At 37.3% G+C, this 21,826-nt stretch overlaps 3 protein-coding genes and 1 non-coding gene across 5 annotated transcripts; 2 read left to right on the top strand and 2 right to left on the bottom strand.

Moving 5' to 3' along the window:
- Nucleotides 1-2,464: 2,464 nt before the first annotated feature.
- Nucleotides 2,465-7,076, top strand: zgc:158432 (uncharacterized protein LOC555281 homolog). 2 transcript variants are annotated; one of them, XM_051894885.1, is made up of 9 exons: nucleotides 2,465-2,632; nucleotides 2,760-2,862; nucleotides 2,949-3,113; nucleotides 3,321-3,399; nucleotides 3,632-3,708; nucleotides 3,876-3,938; nucleotides 4,150-4,203; nucleotides 5,752-5,875; nucleotides 6,099-7,076. In XM_051894885.1, exons 1-9 carry the CDS (start codon nucleotides 2,563-2,565, stop codon nucleotides 6,195-6,197), a joined length of 834 nt encoding a protein of 277 aa, XP_051750845.1. In that variant the 5' UTR covers nucleotides 2,465-2,562; the 3' UTR covers nucleotides 6,198-7,076. The 2 variants fall into 2 exon arrangements, with proteins under 2 accessions (XP_051750845.1, XP_051750846.1); XM_051894886.1 differs by lacking the exons at nucleotides 2,465-2,632; nucleotides 2,760-2,862 and having other exon boundaries at nucleotides 2,925-3,113.
- On the bottom strand, nucleotides 6,622-11,768 carry igbp1 (immunoglobulin (CD79A) binding protein 1). Its single transcript, XM_051894884.1, has 6 exons — nucleotides 11,500-11,768; nucleotides 10,509-10,823; nucleotides 8,849-9,044; nucleotides 8,600-8,676; nucleotides 8,406-8,515; nucleotides 6,622-8,131 (listed from the first exon to the last, which is right to left on the bottom strand). The coding sequence occupies exons 1-6, from the start codon at nucleotides 11,712-11,714 to the stop codon at nucleotides 7,986-7,988; spliced, it is 1,059 nt and encodes a 352-aa protein (XP_051750844.1). The 5' UTR covers nucleotides 11,715-11,768; the 3' UTR covers nucleotides 6,622-7,985.
- Nucleotides 11,769-16,258: 4,490 nt separating this feature from the next.
- On the bottom strand, nucleotides 16,259-19,339 carry wnt11f2 (wnt 11, family member 2). Its single transcript, XM_051894445.1, has 5 exons — nucleotides 18,876-19,339; nucleotides 18,216-18,451; nucleotides 17,771-18,048; nucleotides 17,388-17,680; nucleotides 16,259-17,098 (listed from the first exon to the last, which is right to left on the bottom strand). The coding sequence occupies exons 1-5, from the start codon at nucleotides 18,953-18,955 to the stop codon at nucleotides 16,924-16,926; spliced, it is 1,062 nt and encodes a 353-aa protein (XP_051750405.1). The 5' UTR covers nucleotides 18,956-19,339; the 3' UTR covers nucleotides 16,259-16,923.
- Nucleotides 19,340-19,938: 599 nt separating this feature from the next.
- Nucleotides 19,939-20,010, top strand: trnap-agg (transfer RNA proline (anticodon AGG)). The gene has a single exon. It is a non-coding gene; the product is annotated as a tRNA-Pro (tRNA).
- Nucleotides 20,011-21,826: the final 1,816 nt, after the last annotated feature.

Below are 21,826 nucleotides of genomic sequence, written 5' to 3'. Positions count from 1 at the left end.
CAGTCATGTCTTTATAGACCTTACTTTGTGCACTGTGTCATGCTGGATTAGAAAAGGGCCTTCCCCAAACTGTTCCTGCAAAGTTGGAAGCATAGCATTGTCCAAAATGTCTTGGTATGTGAAGGCATTAAGATTTCACTTCACTGGATGTAAGGAGCCTAGCTCAAACCCTGAAAAACATCCCCATATATCATTATCCCAGTGGCGGCATGCTTTATACATCTCCATCCGACGCTTGGCATTGCACGGTGATGTGAGGCTTGCATGCAGCTGCTCAGCCATAGAAACCCATGAAGCTAATAATACATTTTACTATTGACCGTGGAATATTTAGCAGGGATGAAATGTCATGAACTGACTTTTTGCAAACGTGGCATCATATCGCAATACCATGCTTGATTTCACTGAGCTCTTCAGAGTGACAATTTTCTTTTTTTCACAAATGTTTGTAAATGCAGACTGCATGGCTAGGTGCTTGATTTTATACCCCTGAGCTCAGGGGTATAAAATTATATATATTGAGTTAGGAAGAGGAACAGTTTTGCTTCGTACTATTTATTAGATTTAAAATGTTTGTGTGGAGCCTCTACCATGTTTTTTTTTTTTTTTAATCAGTGCTGCGGTGACACCATCTGATTTACACTGCTCTTGTTTAGAAGTTTTAAGGTTGGTAAGATTTTTTAAATGTTTTTTAGTCTCATGCTCATCAACGCTGCATTTATTTGAAAAAATAAATAAATAAATAAATAAAAATACAGTAAAAACAGTAATATTGGGAATATTATTATAATTAGAAATAACTTGAATTTTCAGCATCATTACTCCAGTCTTCAGTGTCACATGATCCTTCAGAAATCATTCTAATATGCTGATTTTCTGCTCAAGAATAATTTCTTCTTATTATAAATGTTGAAAACAGTTGTGCTGTAATATTTTTGTGGAAACCGTATGCATTTTCCATGATTCTTTGATGAATTGAAAGTTCAAAGGAACAGTATTTATTTGACATAGAAATCTTTTGTAACATTATACAGTTCTAATCATAGGTTTACATACCCCTTGCAGAAGATGTTAGTATTGCATTGTTATTTTTTAATAATCCTGAATAAGCTCCTGAATAAGCTGTTTCACCTAACAGATGTTGACATATAGTCCACAAGACAAAATAATAACTGAATTTACACAAACCATTTCAAAAGTTTACATTGAATCTTAATATTGTGCGTTATTTCCTAGATGATCAACAATGTTTTTAAGTTTTTGTTATAGTTGATTATGAGTCCCTTGTTTGTCCTGAGCAGTTAAACTGTGCGCTGTTCTTCAGAAAAATCCTCCATGTTCCTCACATTGTTTGATTTTCCAGCATCTTTTGCATATTTGAACCCTTTTCAACAGTGACTGTATGATTTTGAGATCTATCTTCTCACACTGAGGACAATTGAGTGACTCAGACAAACTTTTAGTGCAAGGTGAAAACATTCACTGATGCTCAAGATGGTAAGATGATGCATTAAGAGCCATGGGTTGTAAATTTTCTTATTTTTTAAAAAAATCTTTTTTTCATTTAGCACCGCCCTTTAGAAGCTACATGAGATATCTACATGATTCCTTGAAGACAAAATAATTGCAATCTACCCAGATTATCCTCTAAAAAGTAATTAATGCAAAATATACAAGGGGTTCAATCAACTAAATAGTCAAGTCACCTTCATTTATATACCACTTTATACAATACAGGTTGTTTCAAAGCAGCTTTAAATGATTCATTGATGCAAGCAGAGTTCATTTTGACTGTACAGATGCTCTAAAAGAAAATAATGTCATTGTTCAGCTGAAGTCAGTTCAGTGTTGATTCAGTTCCATTGCAAAGAACATCAAATTATTTAGTATGGTTCTTCATTTATAAAGCAGTTCTCCAGAAAACAGTGATGTCATCATCCAGCTCAGTTGAGTTCTCATACAATAGTGTCAGATCAGTAATTCTGTTGAATATTAAGTGTCTTCAACTGAGCAAGCCAGACGTGACCGTGGCAAGGAACCCAAACTCCATCAGGTGACAGAACGGAGGGGGTAAAAAAGAAACCTTTGGAGAAACCAGGCTCAAGAATAGTAATTTCTTTAAAAAGAACAAAAAGAAAATTTTGAATGGTAGTGTATTTGTGTTAATTTAGTAACATTTAGTTAATATGAATCCAAATGTCAGTGAAAAAAGTTAAATGTTCTGCGTTGTGACGACATAAACACCATCTAAAACTTCTTTAAATAGCATTTTTATAATTGTTATAACTTAATAATTCTTCATCAGTTCACCTCATGTTAATTCATTAAACTGAATAAGCTATTTAATAGCTACACCACAGGACCAAAGTTCACATGTCCACACCTGCAAATATCTTCAAGACAGCAAGAGTTTCACATCCAATATGTGTAGGTGAGTGTTTGCGCATGCTCCAGCTCTCGCTGTGTTGGGTGTGTGTAAATAAATAAATAACCGAGTCAAGAGCAAAGAGCCTATTATGCAAGTGCCACTGGTAGAATTCAGATGTGTGTGAGAACTAAAAGATGAAGGTGTTACTGTACGTGTGTTTCATCTTATTTGTTACTGATGGGGCAATTGGACAGACGACAAACTGTAAGTGTGTGTCCAAAAGAAGGCTCAGATATGTTAAAATTGTTGTGTAGTATCTGTTTCACAAATAATCATGATATATTAGCTGTAAGCTAATAATTACAATTGTTTCTGTATGTGTGTTTTTCAGCTGTCTGTGAGAATATTGCTGACTTTAATGAATGCGACTCCAACAATGAGTGTGATGGCACAAAAAGCAAATGTATCTGTTTCGATAAACAACCATTCTGTCGGTAATCTCCCACCTTTTGTACTCTGCACTGTAAGTTAAACTTTAGCTTGTTTTTGGATTCACCCTTATATTCTGTTCTCTGTGTAGGTGCAACAGTAAAAAAGGTGAGTTTTACATTGATGAAAACTGTTCTCAGAGATGGACAGTAACGACCTTTGCCCTGGTGGCATCTCTGCCTGGTCTCACACTTGCTGTGTTGGTGGGGGTGATTGTTTACGTGCTGATGCTGTCATCCGAAAAGAGCCACACAGGGTGAGAATAAAAAACACAGCTCTAGTTTTATTGGAGCTGATTATGGCTTTATTGAGTTTGAATAGCTTCAATAGCAAGTGTCTCTTACATAGTCTGACTTTATGAGGGTAATTAAAAAATATGACTTACAGTCCATGATGCTGTAAAGTAATTTTTGTGTTATGTCTAAATTATTCATTCTGTGCATGTGTGTGTGTGTGTGTCCAGTGAAGAAATGAAGAGACACAAGACAGCTTCTAAAGAGCAGGACTTGTTCCCTGGAATTACTTTTGCTTCTGATATGAATGTGAGTCAATGTGTCTTGTGGTTAAAAAAAATAGTTATTGATTCGTACCAGTAGAACTAGGCTGCCATAATCCTAATCAGAAATGTGAAACCACCTGGAACTACCTTTGAAAGTCATAAAAACAGCGCAACAAATCATAAACAGTGGATAAGAGATTTTAAAGCCTGACAGGCATATCAACTTCCTGAATGGTCTGCCAACTATAAAAGTTTTTTTCTGCCTTTTTTTAAAGGGTCGACCTCCCCCTAACATGAGACCTGTACAACAAGATCACATTCCCATGACAGCCAATTCCAACCGGCCCTATAGGTGAATTTGATCTCTTTTGTTTATAATTATTACAAGACAAGACACTAAACCATTGTTTTTTTTTACCTCTATATATTATAGATTACTGCAGTAGTTGGAAAGTAATTTTGTTTATTTTATCTGCCGTATCATAATGTATTATAATATTTATCCGTATCACTCTTCAGTCCATCCAGTAGTGTGTATCAATCTGTTGTCAAGACTGATGGAAGACCCCGTGAGACAAACAGGTATGTGGGCTGTACAACATGTGAAGGATGCTTGGTGGCCTGTGCTAGAGGAATCAAACAATGCAATTCAAATTCTCCATTGAAACGATGCTAACTTTCAGATAATCTGGCACATTTAGCATATAATTAGAATCGAATAACAGTGCTGCTTGTATACAGTAAATACTTATGAGACTGAAGAATGTCACTTAAATTTACTTTGTCTCCACAGGATGTACAATGGTATGCATGATCCTCCAATGGGAGGTCCTGTACAGCCCTACAGGTAGTTGATAATTCTACATAAATTGATAATAATAGCTCATAAAGGTTTCAAAACAGATTCTCTGCTAAAATATACTGTCTGTATGTGTGTGTGTACATATATATATAGTAAAATGCTATAAAATCAAGAATCTGTGTTTTGTTCATTCTCAACCTTTATTTAGCTGACAAAAGTACAAAGAAAAAATTTCCGATGTTTTCATTGATCAACAAGTGTATTTTGTAAATATAAACAAATTTTGATTTTGAAGGTTGTAAACCCACACTCTCCAAAAACGTTGGGGCAGTCATGTTTACCTCTCTGTGTCACATCACCTTTCCTTTTAATTACTTTTTAAAAGTTCAGGAATTGAAAATGCTAATTGTTGCAGTTTTGCAAGTGGAATTTTTCCCCAATCTTGCCTGATACAAAACAGCTGCTCAACAGTCTGTGGTCATCGTTGTCTGATTCTCCTTTTCATGATGGGCCATACATTTTCAATAGAAGACAGATTTGGACTGCTGGCAGGCTGTCAAGCCGATCTTTCTACGATGTAGAGTGTCTAGAAACCACTCTGTTGAACCATGTGCAGAACGAGGCCTGGCATTGTAATTCTGATGACAGTATATCTCTCTGTACAATCCCAATATACGCCTCCATTCCTTCACACATATGACAGATGTTTGCTTTTGCACCTGTTACTGATGAAAAGTCTGGTTGGTCTCTTGCGGCTTTGGGACTGAGAACTTGACGTCCATATTCCCAAAAACAAGCTTGGACTCTTCTGAGCACAGCACACATTTCCACTGTCTTTTGGACCATCTGAGATGAGCTTGGGCCCACAGAGCTCAGCGGCATCTCTGCATTGGACAGATGTATAGCTTTCTCCTTGCGTAACAGAGATTCAAGTTGCATTTGTTGATGCAGCGGCAGACTGTGTTAAGTGACAATGGTTTTCCAAAGTATTCCCACACCCATGTGGCTTTATTTAACACAGTAGCATGACGATTTTTCATGCAGTGCTGTCTGAGGGCTCGAAGGTCACGCACATTCAACAGAGGTTTCCTGCATTGCCCCACATGGACTGAGCATCTTGCATTGAGAAAAGTGATTTTGAATTGAGAATTCTCTCATGATATTTGGCACAAAAGTGGTGAGCCATGACCCATCTTCTAAATACTTATTTTTTACCCAATCAAGATACCCTCACCTATTATCAATTCACCTGCTTATTGTAGACTGTTTCAAAACAGTTTAACTTGGATATTCTATAACCTTTTCACTTTTATTTTGCCTGTCCCAAATATTTTGGGAGTAAAAATCAAAATTTGTTTATATTTACAAAATACAATTAATTTGGTCAGTGGAAACATTGGAAATCTTTTCTTTGTACTTTTGTCAGTTAAATAAAGGTTAAAGAGAATTAACCAATCACAGGTTTTGAAGGTCTTTCAAGTTTTCTGGAAATGGGGTTATATATATAAAGACCAAAATTTCCATGTTTTGTATAGCATGTCCTTGGGTTTAATTCAGTGTTTTTTTGTGTTGTGTATTTGTGTATTTCTGTAGCACTGGTGCAGGTCGGGGTCAGATTGTTAGCAACCCTTATGCTAGAGATTCATCCAGCCAAAACCCCTATGAAGACCACCAGAATTACAGACCACAAGCCCCTTCACACACATATGAAGACCTGGTAAGGTTCACAAATGTCCTAAACAATTACAGTTTCAGGAATAGATTGGTAAACATTTATATTCTTGAGTTTGCTTGTTTTTTCCATGGAGTCAGAGAGCATATTATGGCACAATATACAGCATATGAGCAATTTAGAAGCTGTTCTGATATGAGCTTACTGTGGATGATCAAAGGTCTTCTCTTCAAATAAATAATTCTCTTGCTCTTTATCACTCAAACAGACACAGAATCGGCCTTCTCGTGCTCCACTCAACAGTTCCTCTGAGCATGGAAACCTCCGCAATGGATTTCCACGTCCACAATTAAACCTACAATACTAAAACTTTTTTTTTTCTTTACATCTTCTGATCTTTATTGGAACTGATCAATTTTGTCATTATTTGTTGAGTTAAATGCATTCTGTAGCTCTTAAATATTAATTATTTACGTTAACGTTTATTCATTTAGGAGACACTTTTATCCAATGTGACTAACAAATGAAAAATACAACATACGATTCATCTCAAGATTCAAACATTGTCTAGAATAGTACATGCTAGAACAGGGAGGGATTAAGAAATAGTGAAAGCATAGAAATGTTTAGTTGTCTGATAATAAAACAAGTGTCGCCAACGTGTGCTCTTTACTCTGTTTAGTATAATACTAATAGTATTTATGTTTACATGTCCTGTAAAATAAGTTTTAGATATACAGCGGGGTGCAAAAGCCCTAGACTTTCAGTTAAACCTGAAAATAGTTTTAGGATTTTGAACATGAAAAAAAAAAAAAAAAAAAAAGTTATATAATAAACACTGTACCACACAGGATGTTGAACAGGAAGAGATCCTGGGGAATTTACTGAACCGGAATTTAAAAAAAAAAAAAATTGTCTCAAGCAAACGTTCTTTTTATGGTATTTAGCTTTAAAACATTGATCACTACATGTTTATGGTTAATACGTTTAAAAAAAATGATAAGTATTACTAAAAAGTTTTATACTTTCCTACATTCAAATACAGATTGCAGTTCTGCATCCTGTTTGCTACCAAATTAAAATGTAAGTGAAATTTAAAAGGCATTCTCAATGAACGGCACATATAGAAAAGCTCAGATTTTTTGGTTGTCGTTTTGTAAAATCATGCTACAATATGGACAATTGGGTTTTGCATTTGTAGAGCTGTCATTAAAACCAGAGGACATACCAAATCCTCAAAAATTCATGTTAATTTTTCAATTCAATGCATCTCTCAAATTATGCTGATAATAAACCTATACTGAAATGTGTTGTCTACTAATAACGTATACGTTTTGTAATTTAATACATCTCAGATTACATGTAACAGAAGTGAGAAGAAAAAGGCTGTTTATAGGTGATTTTTCTTTATGTTTACTCAAGAACAGGAGGTTGACCTTACAAAGATTTGTCTAAAGAAAAGCAAAATTTCCAGATAATGCAATAAATAAATTTCAGAATAAAAAGGCATTCTAGACAATTTGTTCCAATGTCCCACAGTTTCTTCAGCAATTCTGACCACATTAATCAGTGTCAGATCCAAGCAAGTGCTGATACTTGTTCTAATTGCTCTTGCTGAACAGTCTTCGCTGAAGTAGCTCATCTGAACCAGACAACGAGGCCTAGTAATATCTGCTAATAGTTAAAGAACATGCAGTCTTATCTGGCTCCAAATCAAACAGCACATAAGGTGTAATTATGTGGGTGACAACGTCCTTCTGAGTTGACGGATTTTGAATTTAAAAGCTAACGATACAGGGAACACTTCCGTAGAAATCTTGCACTCAAAACAACATCCATGAAAAGGCAAACATTTAACCATGTGGGAAAAAATTACGTGGAGCGATGCAATGAGGAGGCTCAAACATCCATCTTTATAGATGCTCAGGGGCTTAAGGTCTCATCATTTAAGATTTACAAAGAGACATTTAAAAGAATGTCAAATATGCAAACTCGGTTTAGGAAAAAAAAAGTAACCAAATTAACTAACCGCTACAGCTCCATTCTCTGTTGTGTCCATGTCACATTGGCAGCATTGGGAACAGCATTTATTTGTGGGAACTGAAGGGATGCGCATATGTGTGTGCGTGTGTATATGTGCGTGCATGAGATCAGATCAGCCCATGTTCTTGCGGTTGCCATATCCTCTCCGGTGTGTGTCCTTCCAGTCGTCCCAGTCACGTGCCTTCTGCAGTGCCTCTTCATCATCGTTTTCTTCCTTCCTCTCTCTTTCGGCTCTCTCGTCCTCCTCTGCATTGCCATCTGCGGTGGAGGAAAGACAGAAGTACTGAATTGAGTAAAAAGGCAATTCTCTACTAAGTTTTAGTACTATAAAAGGAACGCTGGGCCTGTTGCGACTGTCGATTAATCATCTGATTGTGGTAATTTGATCTAATTGCAATTATTTATTTGCAATAACTGCAAATTTCATGATTTTGACAGGCCTACTGAACACATCTAATTGAATGTAAATTAAAGACAGATTCTATTTATATTTTTTAATGAAAGATTAAGCACTCAATGTGTGTGTAAGCACCTGCGCTGCGTGGTATGCCCTGGTCTGGTAAACATCCTTGTCGCCGGTGTTGGTCATACCATTCGTCCACTGTCATGGTGGCAAGGCTGGGATACCCCGCACCAAACACTCTGCAACACATGGAAAAAACCAATCACACACGCACTAGTACTACAGCACTGACCTCCACAGGCATACTCCAAACGCACACGTACTTTGCCTGTATAGCATCCTTAGTCAGGATAAAAGGCTTCATGGGCGGTCTTTTGGGTGGGGATGGCTGAGGGGCGCTCTATAGAGACAAATAATTATCAATAAAGCTTTCAAATCAATTCAAATATTTAAATTGTGATTAATCTTATATAATTTTTTTTGCAGTAAACCAGAGGTAGATTTACATAAACACATCATTCGCACATAATAAAAGCACAGTTGTAATTCAGAGTTACGTGGCAATCAAATACCTGCTTGAAAAGCTCCATCCGTTTCAGTATCTCTATCTCCTGGTTAATGGAGTCGATCTCCTCAAGTGCTAGTGTCACCCACCTGCGCACATGCAGCAGGTAAAAATCTCTCACCACCTCTTCATCAGCTGAACCAGATTCAACTAGTCCTCTGATCTCACTCAGCTTGGCTTCTGTCTCCTTACGCTGATTAAACCTGGAAACAACTTCCAAAGAGTAAATATCCTACACATGAACGTTACAAAAACATTAGCATGACTGATGGAAAAGATACAAACATTTTACAAATATTACATATACACTACTGTTTAAAAGATTGGCGTAAGTGAGATTTAAAAAAGAAATTAATATTTGTATTCATCATAGATTAAATTGAGCAAAAGTGACAATAAAGAAATCTATAATGTTACAAAAAATGTCATTTCAAATAAATGCTGTTCTTTTGAACTTTCGATTCATCAAAGAATCCTGAATATAAAATGTTAAGCAGCAATGTTTTCAACGATGATAAGAAATGTTTTATGAGCAGCAAATCATCATATTAGAATGATTTCTGAAGGATCATGTGACACTGAAGACTGGAGTAATAATGCTGAAAATTCAGCTGTCATCACAGGAATAAATTACATTTTAAAATATATTAAAATAGATACTAATTTTTAAAATGTTTATTTAAAATTACATAAAACAGAAAACAGTTATTTTAAATTGTAACAATTTCACAGTATTACTCTATTTACTTTATTTTTGATCAAATAAATGCTCCTTGGGTGAGCAGAAGAGACTTCTTTCAAAAACATTTTCTTTCTTTTCTTTTCTTTTTTTTAAGGCCTTGCCAGTTTCTATGGCTATATCCATGGCGAGAAACAGGTTTAGTTATTCAAAAATAAAACTAAATAAGATGTTTAAGATTATTTTTTTTTCTAAAAACCTTAAAAACTAAATTTGGATTTACTTGGTTAAAAACATTTTCGAAAGAATCAAGAGAATAAAACAATTTCCTTAAATGGGTAGAAGTATTACAGTCCAGTAAAATATGTTTAATGGACAATGGATTCAGGCAAGATGAACACATTGGATAGTTTCCTCCAAATAGTAAAAATGTGTTAGTTTTGAGTGTCCTATCCGGCATCTTGTATAAACAACTTGAACCCAGCGATTATTAAAAGTGAATATAGTTTTGTCCCAACATCCGGATTTAATTTATGTAATTTGTTGTTTAAGCACTGATCCCATTTGTTTTTGGTGTATGCATTTAAAGTTGGTTTCAGGTGCGTGAAGAGTGTAAACAATTTAATTAAAATCTTCACAATAGTTGGGTAATCATTTTTTATAGATTCCAATGCTTCAAGGCATGATTTTGAATCAGTTATTATTAAAAAATTCTGTTGTGAAGAAGTCTCAATGAATTTCAATGAGTGTTTGCCTCAGCAGTGAAGATTGAACTTTGGTCAGGGATGCGTATACCCTGTTGATTTGTTGCAAAAGCTGCTCAAAAACATTTTAAATAATCTTACCGACCCCAAACTTTTGAACAGTAGTGTATGTAATAATAATAATAATAATAATAATAATAATAAACAATAATATTATAAAAGATTTTATTGGTGTACCCTGGGATGATGGATAGATACATGCATAATATTCAATCCTAACCCACCTCTCTATTTTGGCTTGTCTTTGTGTTGCCATGGCGATAAGGTCTGGCTGTGACATTGGCATGGGGACTGATGGATTCATCCGCTCCTCAGTAGGAGTATCTGTTGTGTTCTCACTGGCTCTGGGCAGCTGAAAACTACATATGTCATAGTCCTTGCACCTCTGGAGGAAGTCCCTGAAGTAGACGTGGGCCGCCTGCACGTGCTCCAGCCGTTTGCTGGGGTTCACTTGTTTCATGGTGAGCGCTCCCAGCAGAGCCGGCAACAGCAGGTACTTCAGGTCGGTGGTGGGGATCTCTTCCAGTGCCTCATTACGACTACCAGAAAAAAAATGACGTCAATTAATTAATTCGTTTTACACTGGCTGTTGTTTTACAATGATCATGTGACTTTTTGAATTTGTATTTGAACTGTCATGTTCAAATACATTCTTGAACAGTTTGATAATATTGTTACTTTATTTGTCAGTAGTTTGATATTTAAATAAGCAAAATACAAACAAAATACATTACAGCTGCTGAATGAACTAAACTACTGCTGCAATGTGCATTAGCGCAATACACTTACATTACTTGACTAGATAATTATATTGTTTAGGTCAAAAAAATGTATATATAAAACCATTATGCTTGTAATATCTAATGTGTAGCCAAAAAAGAAAATTGGTGAAGATATGACATAACCATGAAGTCCTCAATCCAAAGTAAAACGCAATACACAGCTGAGTAATATTGTAAATACTCAGGAATTGGGTAACAATACACAGTTTCGTAGAATAATGCCCTTTTTTGTATACTACTGCACTGTAAAAATATAAAGCACATTTACTCTTTTAATTTGAAACTGATGACTAGACGAAAAATAACTCTCATCATAATCAGCGCGCCGCTAGCTTGTAGTGCTTTGACAACAACGTTGATTATAAAATGAGCACTTCGCGCGCAGTCGGTGTTTTCTTTATCGTGAGAGCGCGTCTGTGTGTGTTCTTCTAACCTGAACAGATTCAGCTGATTGACCATCCTCGTCGCCTCTTCCAGTTGCATGATGCCGCGCTTTACTTTCACCTGTACTGCGTTGGAGCTGCTCGACTCATTCGTGGTGTCCACCTCATCATACAGCTTCCAACCCCGGTCCAGTAAATCCGACAGCTTCGGAGCATCTGAACCACTGGGGTTTTGTGTACTGTTTGTGTCTTCAGCAGCCGCCATTTCTCAAAGCGTATTTAAGACCCAACTCGGCTTCCGTCGGTTCCTGTTCTTTGAGTTTGTATCCGGTCGGTTCTCGGTGTTCTGACCGACTGACTGTAGATGTCAGTAGAGATCAGTTCACGACTGCTCTGCTTGTGGTTTTAATGTCGCATTAAAGGTTAAACCAAGCCCATATTATTCCTCTTTAGATAACAATAAATTGTGTATTATCGTTAACATTTTTTTTCAATAAATAAATAAATAGCGAGGTATATAAAATAAAATATAAATTAAAATATAATTAAACTTAACTTAATAGCCATTGCAAATAATTTAAGACATTCATTTTTAGCTGCTTTAAGATTTAAAATAAGAAATTTAAATACTTTTTTTAAATGCTGCAAAACTTGGAGCAACAAAATATACATTTGTGTAAATAAAACTTACATATAATTAAAATATTATTAAACAAAAAAAATTCAGTCTCTTTGTTTTGCATAAAAAACACCAAACTTAACAATGTGGTATCAAAAAGCAGGCATTACATTTTTTGTAACTAACCACAAACGCGCTTAAGAAAATCGATTTCAGAAAAGATGTTCCTGAGATCTTTTTGAAATAATGTATAACATCATATTATCCTTAAAAGTTCGCTATATGGATAAATATCATTAATTGTTTTGAAGTGAATTTCCTTAACTTTAGGTTACAAAGAAAATTAAAAATATCTAATTCTAATTTTGATTGAGTCAGCTTTTGAAAACCTTCTAAAGCATTTCTTTTAACAGGAATAGGAAAATATTCTTTTGTAATAGTGACCTCAAAACTTTGTTTTTACATTTGCCATAGAAGAATTGTCAATGAACAGATTAGAAAAAGAATTGAACCCATTCCTCATCTAAAAGTTAAAATACACTGTTACACTGTTACATTTTAATTGTCCTAAGCTGCTGTTGCCGTCTCTAAGTGTGTTATGGAGGGTACGTGTAGCTACCATCCTGCCCTTATTATAGAATATATAAACATAAACAGGGTTATGTATTTACAATACGAATTTAAGTACGAGTTTACCAGAAAAAAACCCTATGCATAACATCCTATCTTTTTATGCATAAACAAGAAAAAACAATTTGCCATTAGGCAAAACAAGTCCTAATATCTTACACAAAAAATACACAATGCAAAAACTACTTTCATGCCCTGAATTTCTCTCTTGTTCTCCTTTGGACAGTATATAAATGGTATGAGTTCCCACACCATATTTTTGCTTCTTTAATTTATCAAAAGGCTGACTTAACACAGTGAAAATATTCAGAAAAGCCTCTCAGTTTGCATGTAAAACTAGTTTGCAAGTAAAACTCCTGGTCTTTTTCTGTCAACATGACCATCCTGAACTATATATTTTTTTAAAAATTCAAATAGGAAAAGCAAAAACCTTAAAAAACAGATCTCCCACAGGTCCACTCAGTTTTCATTTTAGAAAGCTTTACACCCAGTATAAACACAGATCTGTGACAACATTAGCATTCAGAAACCATTTGTCCCACTGTATGCATTACTGTGTGCTGGATTATTTGTTTGTGTGAGTGTATGAGGGCAACTTAGCACATTTGGCTGATACTAATGATTTCGCCTGCAGTTAGTGAGTCTGAGTGTTTAATCAAATTATTCATACTGTGTAGGACAAATAAACTTCATGAAGAAACATATTCCAGGGCTGCTGTTTTAACTGAGAAGACTGAGCCTTTGTTAGGACAAAGCGGAAACTCGACTCATTTTCCCATGGTGTTGTATCGCTGAACCTCTAGCATGATCAGCTGTTAGGAAACCAAGACACATTAGAGCTGTTATCATGATAGACGAGAACTCTCTCTAGGCTCAGGCAAATGTGTTTATTCAGTTCACTGATCCTGATCCCGTCTTTTCCTAATCTGATGTATAACCACACATTTTAACTTTCTGTCTGCAGCTAAAGGCCTTTGAGCAGGTGTGAGATCCTGTGCACTCTCTCATGTGTGTTAAAGATACTATATTTTTTCACTTTAATGGGCTATAAGGTTATTTTGTCTTTCTCGCCATGAAAAGAAAATTCCCCTCATAGTGGAGGACTAAACCTAACCCAGTCATGACCTTTAACCCTGATCTCTACCCTTGGAACATGCAACATACATCAACTGTCAGCCTACAGAATAACAGCCAACACAGACAATCAAATAAACACCAGAAAACCCCAATGAGCTGAAGAGAATTGAAATAACAGCATACATGTGAACATTTCTACCCAGTTTTCTTACTTATTTTTCTTGTCGCATTGATCAAAAGGTATTTAAGTTCTATTTTTGTCACGCCAGGCTGTTGATTCTTCACATATTTGGAGTCACTTGCAGATCTATTCTCAGTATGGTGCGTGTGTGTGTCCGACTATGTTGTGAGATTTACAGCTTTTTGTGCCCTTTGCTTTGTCATTGCAGCACCAGCAATATGGGGGGCAGAACTGACAGGTGCCACACACACTCAAATACACGGTCCAAAAACTGCTGTTTCACAGAACTCAAGTGGAAATCAAGCAAATGGACCAAATGTCCCTTTCTTGAGGTGAATAGCTTACGAAAGGGACTAAATAATGTTTTAATTCAAACCAAAAAAGCCAAAAGGTCTTTGAAAGGGGAAGGTTTATGGTCTAGGTCAATAGTGTAAATTAATGGACGATGATATAAAAAGATTTTGTCTCTTGATTTTGTGTGTGGCTCAGGTTGATGGTAAAACCTGAAGCCACCAACATTGTGGAAAGACCATCCCAAGGTCACCACGAAGAAAACAGTTTAGCGTTAGGGGATAGAAAATATCATCTCCGCATAAAAACAACAGAAATCAATGTGAAGCAAATGTGTGTTTGAAAAAGAGGTTTGGATGAATCTGTCAGCAGAGATCGGTGGGATTGTCCTGCATCTGTTTTCACAGTCACTTGGCAAACAGCTAAGCACTAATAAACTCTTCCTCAGACTGTGTGTGTAAATACTCTTTGTGTGGGAGTGTGGTGTTGTGCTCTTAGTAAACAATACATGGGACCCGGTTAAATGGAGCGCTGCATTCCACAGAGATTCACACCAGGTGCACAGTCAACAGAGAAAAAGAGAGAGAATCATCTCATTTCAGAAGAGATCAATATTTTTTATACAGAAAAAGAAACTCCATTATGCTCCTTCATCTCTGAGATATCAAAAGCATCTCACACACCTAAATAACTGCTACTATTTTAGCAACATCACTAATTCTTCCAGTATCAACAAGCATCTTTGATATAAAATGCAAAGACTTTAACTGTAACTGTAAGCCGCTGAGCAAAGCTAAACCCCCTCTGAGGCTCAGACCTGTCCTGTATAGGGCCCAGAAGTCTGTGTGTGCCTTTGTCTTTCTGTAACAATGCAGAGATAAAAATCAGGCAAATCAAAGGACAAAAGGAACTGCAGAACAGGTTAGCCCTCTGTCTCTTTCTCCTGTAGCTGCTGTTGAATGCTTACTATCTGGGTTCTTAATCTCTCTATAGCACTGATATCCTGAAAATGTCTTTGATGTGAAAGAATGTTGATGAGAGATCAGAGAAAACATGCTCACGATCACATACAGAACTGCTGTAAAATTCACAACCTGAGCAACATAAATCTTCTAAAAAAACTGATTCAGACTGTAAGCAAGATCCTAAAAGGGATAGTTGACACAAATATTAAAATATGGTAACAATTTACAATAATAATTAATTTGTTAACATTAGTTAACTACATTAGTTGATGAACTAATAATGAATCAGCATTTATTAATCTTAGCTTATGTCAATTTCAACATGTTCTTTGTTTTTAAATAAGTAGTAACCCACTGTGAACAACTGTATTTTATTAACTAACATTAACAAAGATTAATAAATGCTCTAAAATATATTGCTCATAGTAATTTCACGTTAAAGGGATAGTTCACCCAAAAATTAAAATTCTATCATTTACTCACCCTCAGGTTGTTCCAAACCTGTATAAATTTCTTTGTTCTGTTGAACACAAAGGAATATATTTTGAAGAATGTGGGAAACTGATAAATTCTGGGGCACCATTGACTTCCATAGTATTTTTTTTCCTACTATGGAAGTCAATGGTGCCCCAAAGCGGCCTGGTTACAAACTTCCTTCAAAATATCTTCCTTTGTGTACGGCAGAGCAAAGAAATTTATACAGGTTTGAAACAACTTGAGGGCGAGTGAATGATGACAGAATTTTCATTTTTGGGTGAACTATCCCTTTAACTAATGTTAACAAATGAGACCTCATTGTGAAGTGTTACCAAAAATTCTGTTATCACCATCATGTTGTTCCAAACCTTTACAACTTTCTGTCTTCTGTGGAATATAAAAGATGATATTTTGAGAAATATCTATTTTGTGCTTTTTTGTCCATGTAATGGAAGTCAATGGTCACCAAAACTTTTTGGTTACCAACATTCTTCAAAAAAAAAAAAAAAAAGATTGAGTAAATAATAGCAGCATTTTCAATTTATGATGAAAAATTACAAATTAGTCTCTTTCTCATTAAATATTTTTAATAAAATAAATACAAATTTTCATTTTTTACAGAAAATGTACAAGTTTTCCCAGAGTGAAAAGCGAGGACTTCATCTTTCTTTTCATGAATACAATGGAAAAATTCAGCCAATTAACATCCCAAAAATAAAGGACACGTTACTTTGCTATAAAAATATTCATAATCAATACTGAGTGCAGAGAATTTCTGAGGTCAACCAAACTAAACAGTTTGATTTCCATCTCTTTCTGCTGTGTAACCGGTGTCGTGAAATTCATGTGACCAAAACAGATGTGTTAAACAATGTGTTAAGTATTACCGCAGTAAAGTCACTCTTCACCAGCACAGTCCTACCCTCCCCCAGTCTCTTTCTCTGTGTCGGAGTTGATGAGTTTTGCTGTGAGCGGCCACTACTTATCACTCTGGTTTTCCACGGGGTGCCTTGAGGGCCTCACCGCAGGGTTCTTTGTTTACAGCCATTCATTAACTCTTTCACCATCCGTATTCCCCAACTCCGGCTCTTCTTTCTTCACTTTTATGCCATCCTTACAGCACTTAGAGGATTATCCACTCACTTATGGCTCTAAAATGATCATGCACATTTGCCCAGCACTGCACCACGCTTCTTAGTCTCTGTCGATGAAGACAGTCCATAAGGTGGCTTTGTCACTTGCAGACGTATCTCTCAACGGTGCGGTGGCAGGTTTTGCAGGACACGTAACAGCACCAGTGATATTTACACTGGCAGCGTTCCACCAGCACCTCCGTATAGGCATTATAACCCCGTCCACAACACATGAGTCCACAGCTCTCACTGCCAGTTGCAGTCTTGTTACACTGCCTGCAGAGATGAGGTAGAGCAAATTATTTACACATAGTTTACTTTAACCAAATAACTCATACGGCAGCATTTGAGTGTTTGTGTTGTGAGAATCAGTATTTGTGTCTGTGTCTGTGTGATAATGTTTAACTGATTCTATTCATGTGCCTCTTTTCTTTCCTTTGTGCTCTGTTCCATCTGTCAGATCAGTGATAATCCCTCATTCATTACAGTGACTGAGAACTGATTGCTCTCTCTCTCTCTCAACTCATCAGTAATCAATAATCCTGATTGATGATGGATATCTCACCTGTCTGTGGTTCCAAATGACCCCTGCTTGGCGTTCTGTGAGCAGTAATCAGGTGAGCTGACCAGGTAGACAAGTTCATTCTCTCCGACCGGCCTCACCTCCATCTCCCGGGGGACCAGCTGTCGGCGGGTGCCTATTTGACGCGGAATGACCTTAGTGGCCGACAGGTATTTAGACTTGAGGTCGGCGGAGATGCTGTTGATGTCTTGAAGGCCCTTCCAGCAGGTCTTCACAGAGCAAGAGCCAGAAACACCGTGACATTTGCACTTCATCTCTAGAGCATCCATGAGTGCCTATACAAAAACAGCAAAATAGACACAAATTAATGAAATGAAATTGCTGAATGATGTTAGTGACGCCAGTAAGCACGCAATTGAGGTTACCTGTCTTCCCACTGCATTGTTGTGAAGCTGCATGAGTCTGAAGGCCTGTGGTCCCGAGCGGCGGTTCCTCATAGGCGCGTCTGAGAAAGCCGAGCCCATCTGCAGGCCGTAGCGAACGTTATCCCCACAGCCACCCCAGCGGAAGTCTGGGGCCGCCTGCTCCGACGGTGCTGGTGCACATGAACAGCTGGGGAGGTCTCCAGAAGCACAGGCACGAGCGATAGAATGACTGACCACCGCAGCGGCCAGGGAGAACACAAACGCTGCCTCGCGGGTCCCTGCACAGAGATAGCACTGTTAGATCACCTATGCAACCACTAGCAACCTGAGTCTGCAAGTTAGTGTTTTTTACACAGCTGATACTTGTATCTAAAATCTCTATCTAAAAAGCAGGGTGGCTGTTGGTCAATACAATGCTGATATAGATAAATATAGATTTAATCACCTTTCGCCAGGTCCGGGGTGAAGTGAGGGGCGTTCTCGATGGACGAGCAGTTCCAGCGCATGTCGCTGAAGGAGCCCTGGCACGCGCTCTTGGTGAGTTTGGCCGCGTGCACGATGCTGTGCATGAGCTCGAGGTTCCGTTTGCAGAGCTGAAGCTGATCTGGCACGAGCCCATCCAGGAGTTTACAGTGGTGCGTCTGATTCCACCCGACAGAGCTGCCGTTTGCCGTTAAACCACTGCAAATACAAACACCATATTTGAGCCAGTCTGACAGATAGTTTAGTTAGCTAAACATCCTAACTTTATGTTAGTGAATAATGCTATCTTGTACGTGACTGAACGTGTTTTCAACAAGGTAATCGACAAAAACAAAAAGAGATGAAAATCCTGTCATAGTTTGTTCTGAACCTGTTCGGTCGAATACAAAAGGCAAAAGTCTCAGAGAAACTGCAATGATTATTTGGTGAACTTTTCAATGAACTTAAACGAATTCGTTCATAAAACCTATCTGAATGATTATTGAATATAACGTATTCTGTTCTCGAATCAACGAGACATTTAATACAGTTAGAGCTGGAATAAATTAGCTGAAAATGTATAAATCATAAAACATTCAATTAATCCCCATGTCGCAATTGCAGAATAAAAATAAATACTTACAGCCACGATATTCCTGTGCATGGATAAATCGCGCTCAAAGACATCACGAAAAATAGAAGAAAATCCCTGTGTTCTGTCATATCGTTGTTCTGTCGTTTAGAAATCCTAATGAAGTCCGGTTTGAGTGGTCAAGATGCTCACCGAACTGCCTGATGCCAACGCTGAAATGTGTCCGCGTCCAAGTGAAGCTCTCTCTCTTTCATAGGTCAGCAATGGGGCTCGACCCGCCCCCCATGGCGCGTGGGCGGTCTCAATATTCATATTCAAGAAGCGCGCGGAGGGATTACCAACTACAGTTAATTTATAGGAGGGAAAACATACTGAAAAAGAACAAAATTAACCACATTGTTTAGTCACACCAGTTAAACAAACAGCGTATGTCAAACCATTGCAGCTGAATTAAATTAGAGTTTATCAAAGCTCACGAAAGTGTTTACTATCAAGCAGATCAAACCCAATTAGCAAAGTTTAATGTACCTTACCCTGGCCAGTCGACTATGCAAACACTGTTTTTTATATATTAACTGTTATATATTATATATTAATGGTTTGTTTGTTGTTATTTCCTTTGCGCGTAGCCTTGTGAGCAAACAACGTTTTAACTGATTTGTCGAGGTTAAGGGTAAAAAATGCCATTAGCAACAGCCTCATCATCTCTAAAGCTCAGCTTTTCAGGGTGTGCGCCTTCCCAAAGGAAACAATTAGGCTTTAGTCTTTTGAAGATGTCTGTCCAAACGGGATCAACAACCCGTTCATTTACATTAAAATATGTTTGATTCGGCTTTTCCCTGAAGATAAGCCGGATTTCTCGTTCCTCAAGCCTTACAAGCGCAAACATCTTAAAACAGCAGTAGGTCACTGTAACTAGGCAAAAGCTGCTGAGAGCATTAAATGTCAATGATCCATAGTTCTATATTAATCTTAACAAAGTCTTAGAATACATTTCCAAGTTACCGTTTATAGGTTCTCGAGGGTTAAGAATGAAGCATTTTCTGCCTGAAACTTTACTGTGTCTGTTAAAATACCTTAAAATACGTGTTTTCAAACCTCGCTCACGCGGCGCGGCTCGTTGGTCTAGGGGTATGATTCTCGCTTAGGGTGCGAGAGGTCCCGGGTTCAAATCCCGGACGAGCCCTACTTTTTTTTTTTTTTTTTTTTTAACGAAGTCTAATTTGATTGTGTACTATTACTAGTAAACATATATACAATCACTATATAGCGCTCATGAACTAAAACGGTTCAGTAAACACAAATCTATTTTAATCGTACGGTCAGCCGATGCTTATTCAGTTGAGCTGAATGTGCCTCAGTTGCGGAATGCAGCCTGGCGCATGTGAATGGTGGCGACTGAGACAGTCCTGCCGGTGCTAATCACTCTAGTCTGATCATCACATAGGTGTGAATATTCACAGGTTCCAGAGCGGTCATATCTCACCGAGACAATCAGAAATAACATATCCCTCATCTTTGCGAGCAGGCAGCTCGGCCACTCCACGGAAAGGCGAGAAAAGCTTCTCTTTGATTCGACTCGTCCTTGCATACGATCTGCTGAAATGTGTCGGGACAAACCTGCATCAAGAATAGACTGCTTATTGATCTCGCAATGGGCCATCAGTGGCCGAAACTGCAACAGGAATTTTAATTGATGTGCATGCGAGTGCATGAATTAGTCGGGATTAAGATCAAACAAACCAGTTCTCCTTTCTTTAATGGAACTAGAATAATACAAGTGCCTCACGGGGCTCCTAATCCGATCAACAAATCCTGCCGTAATCGGAGGCCTAATCAACAGGTTTTATGAGAGTTGTGTGCTGTAAATAGGCAAGCTCGCTGTAAATAAACCAGTGGGTTTCTCTGAGTTTTTATATTAATCCATAAATAAGTATGATCACAAACACACTTGTGTATTTTTCTTTGCTGTATGCAGTATTTATGAAATGCAGTGTGCTTTTCAAAGAGAGGCTGAAAGCCAGACATGGAATCTTTCCATTTAATTTGACCTTTCGTTGACCTGTCCAGATCCAAAAATCTCAGAACAATACATTTACATGCACAATATTCACATTATGACAAATGTACTCTTGGACCAAAAAGGTTTTAATTTAAGAAAATCATATTGAAGAGATCATATCAAGTCAACATTGATTGTGGAACTGTAAACTTCAAGAAGTGATATACTACTGAATGAGGAACTAACAACCACAGGAAGGTATTCTCTCCAAAATATACCAATGAATAATTGTATGGAAACCTAAAATATTTCTGAACTTACTGTGGACTTGATTTTTAAATGCTATATATCTCTATGTTATATATCTCTACGGTTTAGAAAATCAGTGGACATGAATTGAGGTGTAGCACATCATACTCTTATTCGATTTGACAGGGTCTTTGAGTTCTGAGCAATAACAGAAACATGAGTGAGCTGCGGACAGTGAGGTGTGAGATGCAGAAAGGAGTCTCACCTAGAAACCGTTCTGTTCACCTGTTTGAAGCAGTCAGGGGGCTTGTGAGGACGAGTCCTTGCTTTCTGTCTCATGCTCTTTGACTTAATTGTCCTAAGATTTCAGACAAAAGCCTAGTGCCAAGAATGTATCCTGTCTTTTGTATTTGTGTGTGTACGATGTAGACAGTAAGAGAGAGGAATGTGGAAACAGAGGTGACGAAACCTTCATGTTTGTGAAAGAATGACATTGTAAGGTGTTATTAGCCATTACGCCACCCTGCAGACCACTTAACACTGAATACACACACACGGGTAGAAAGGACGTTTCTGTTCTATATCTACACAGTATGGAACAGCAATGAAGTTGACATACTTTTAGTGAAATTGATTTGGTTTCTCTACTAAAAGTTTTAATTAACATAAACTTACTCTGATCTGATGAACAAACATCATAACCTGAATTAAATTAGGCCACAAACATCTCATATCACTACCATACAAGCAC

The sequence above is a fragment of the Ctenopharyngodon idella genome, chromosome 5 (genome assembly GCF_019924925.1).
Source record: "Ctenopharyngodon idella isolate HZGC_01 chromosome 5, HZGC01, whole genome shotgun sequence".
Classification (NCBI taxonomy): Eukaryota; Metazoa; Chordata; class Actinopteri; order Cypriniformes; family Xenocyprididae; genus Ctenopharyngodon; species Ctenopharyngodon idella.
The sequence above is the reverse complement of the archived record's forward strand: the minus strand, read 5'-3'. Positions and strand labels throughout refer to the sequence as shown.

What these genes read in the sequence shown, in the direction of transcription:
- igbp1 (XM_051894884.1), bottom strand. Translation starts at nt 11,714, where the DNA reads ATGGCGGCTGCTGAAGACACAAACAGTACACAAAACCCCAGTGGTTCA. An exon ending in GGATGGAGCTTTTCAAGCAG is followed by an intron (nt 8,677 to 8,848) that starts GTATTTGATTGC and finishes TTGTCTCTATAG; the next exon opens with AGCGCCCCTCAGCCATCCCC. An exon ending in AAGGATGCTATACAGGCAAA is followed by an intron (nt 8,516 to 8,599) that starts GTACGTGTGCGT and finishes CATGTGTTGCAG; the next exon opens with AGTGTTTGGTGCGGGGTATC.
- zgc:158432 (XM_051894885.1), top strand. Translation starts at nt 2,563, where the DNA reads ATGAAGGTGTTACTGTACGTGTGTTTCATCTTATTTGTTACTGATGGG. An exon ending in TCCGAAAAGAGCCACACAGG is followed by an intron (nt 3,114 to 3,320) that starts GTGAGAATAAAA and finishes GTGTGTGTCCAG; the next exon opens with TGAAGAAATGAAGAGACACA. An exon ending in CACACACATATGAAGACCTG is followed by an intron (nt 5,876 to 6,098) that starts GTAAGGTTCACA and finishes TCACTCAAACAG; the next exon opens with ACACAGAATCGGCCTTCTCG.
- wnt11f2 (XM_051894445.1), bottom strand. Translation starts at nt 18,955, where the DNA reads ATGACAGAACACAGGGATTTTCTTCTATTTTTCGTGATGTCTTTGAGC. An exon ending in TGCACAGGAATATCGTGGCT is followed by an intron (nt 18,452 to 18,875) that starts GTAAGTATTTAT and finishes TTGTATTTGCAG; the next exon opens with TGGTTTAACGGCAAACGGCA. An exon ending in CACCCCGGACCTGGCGAAAG is followed by an intron (nt 18,049 to 18,215) that starts GTGATTAAATCT and finishes ATCTCTGTGCAG; the next exon opens with GGACCCGCGAGGCAGCGTTT.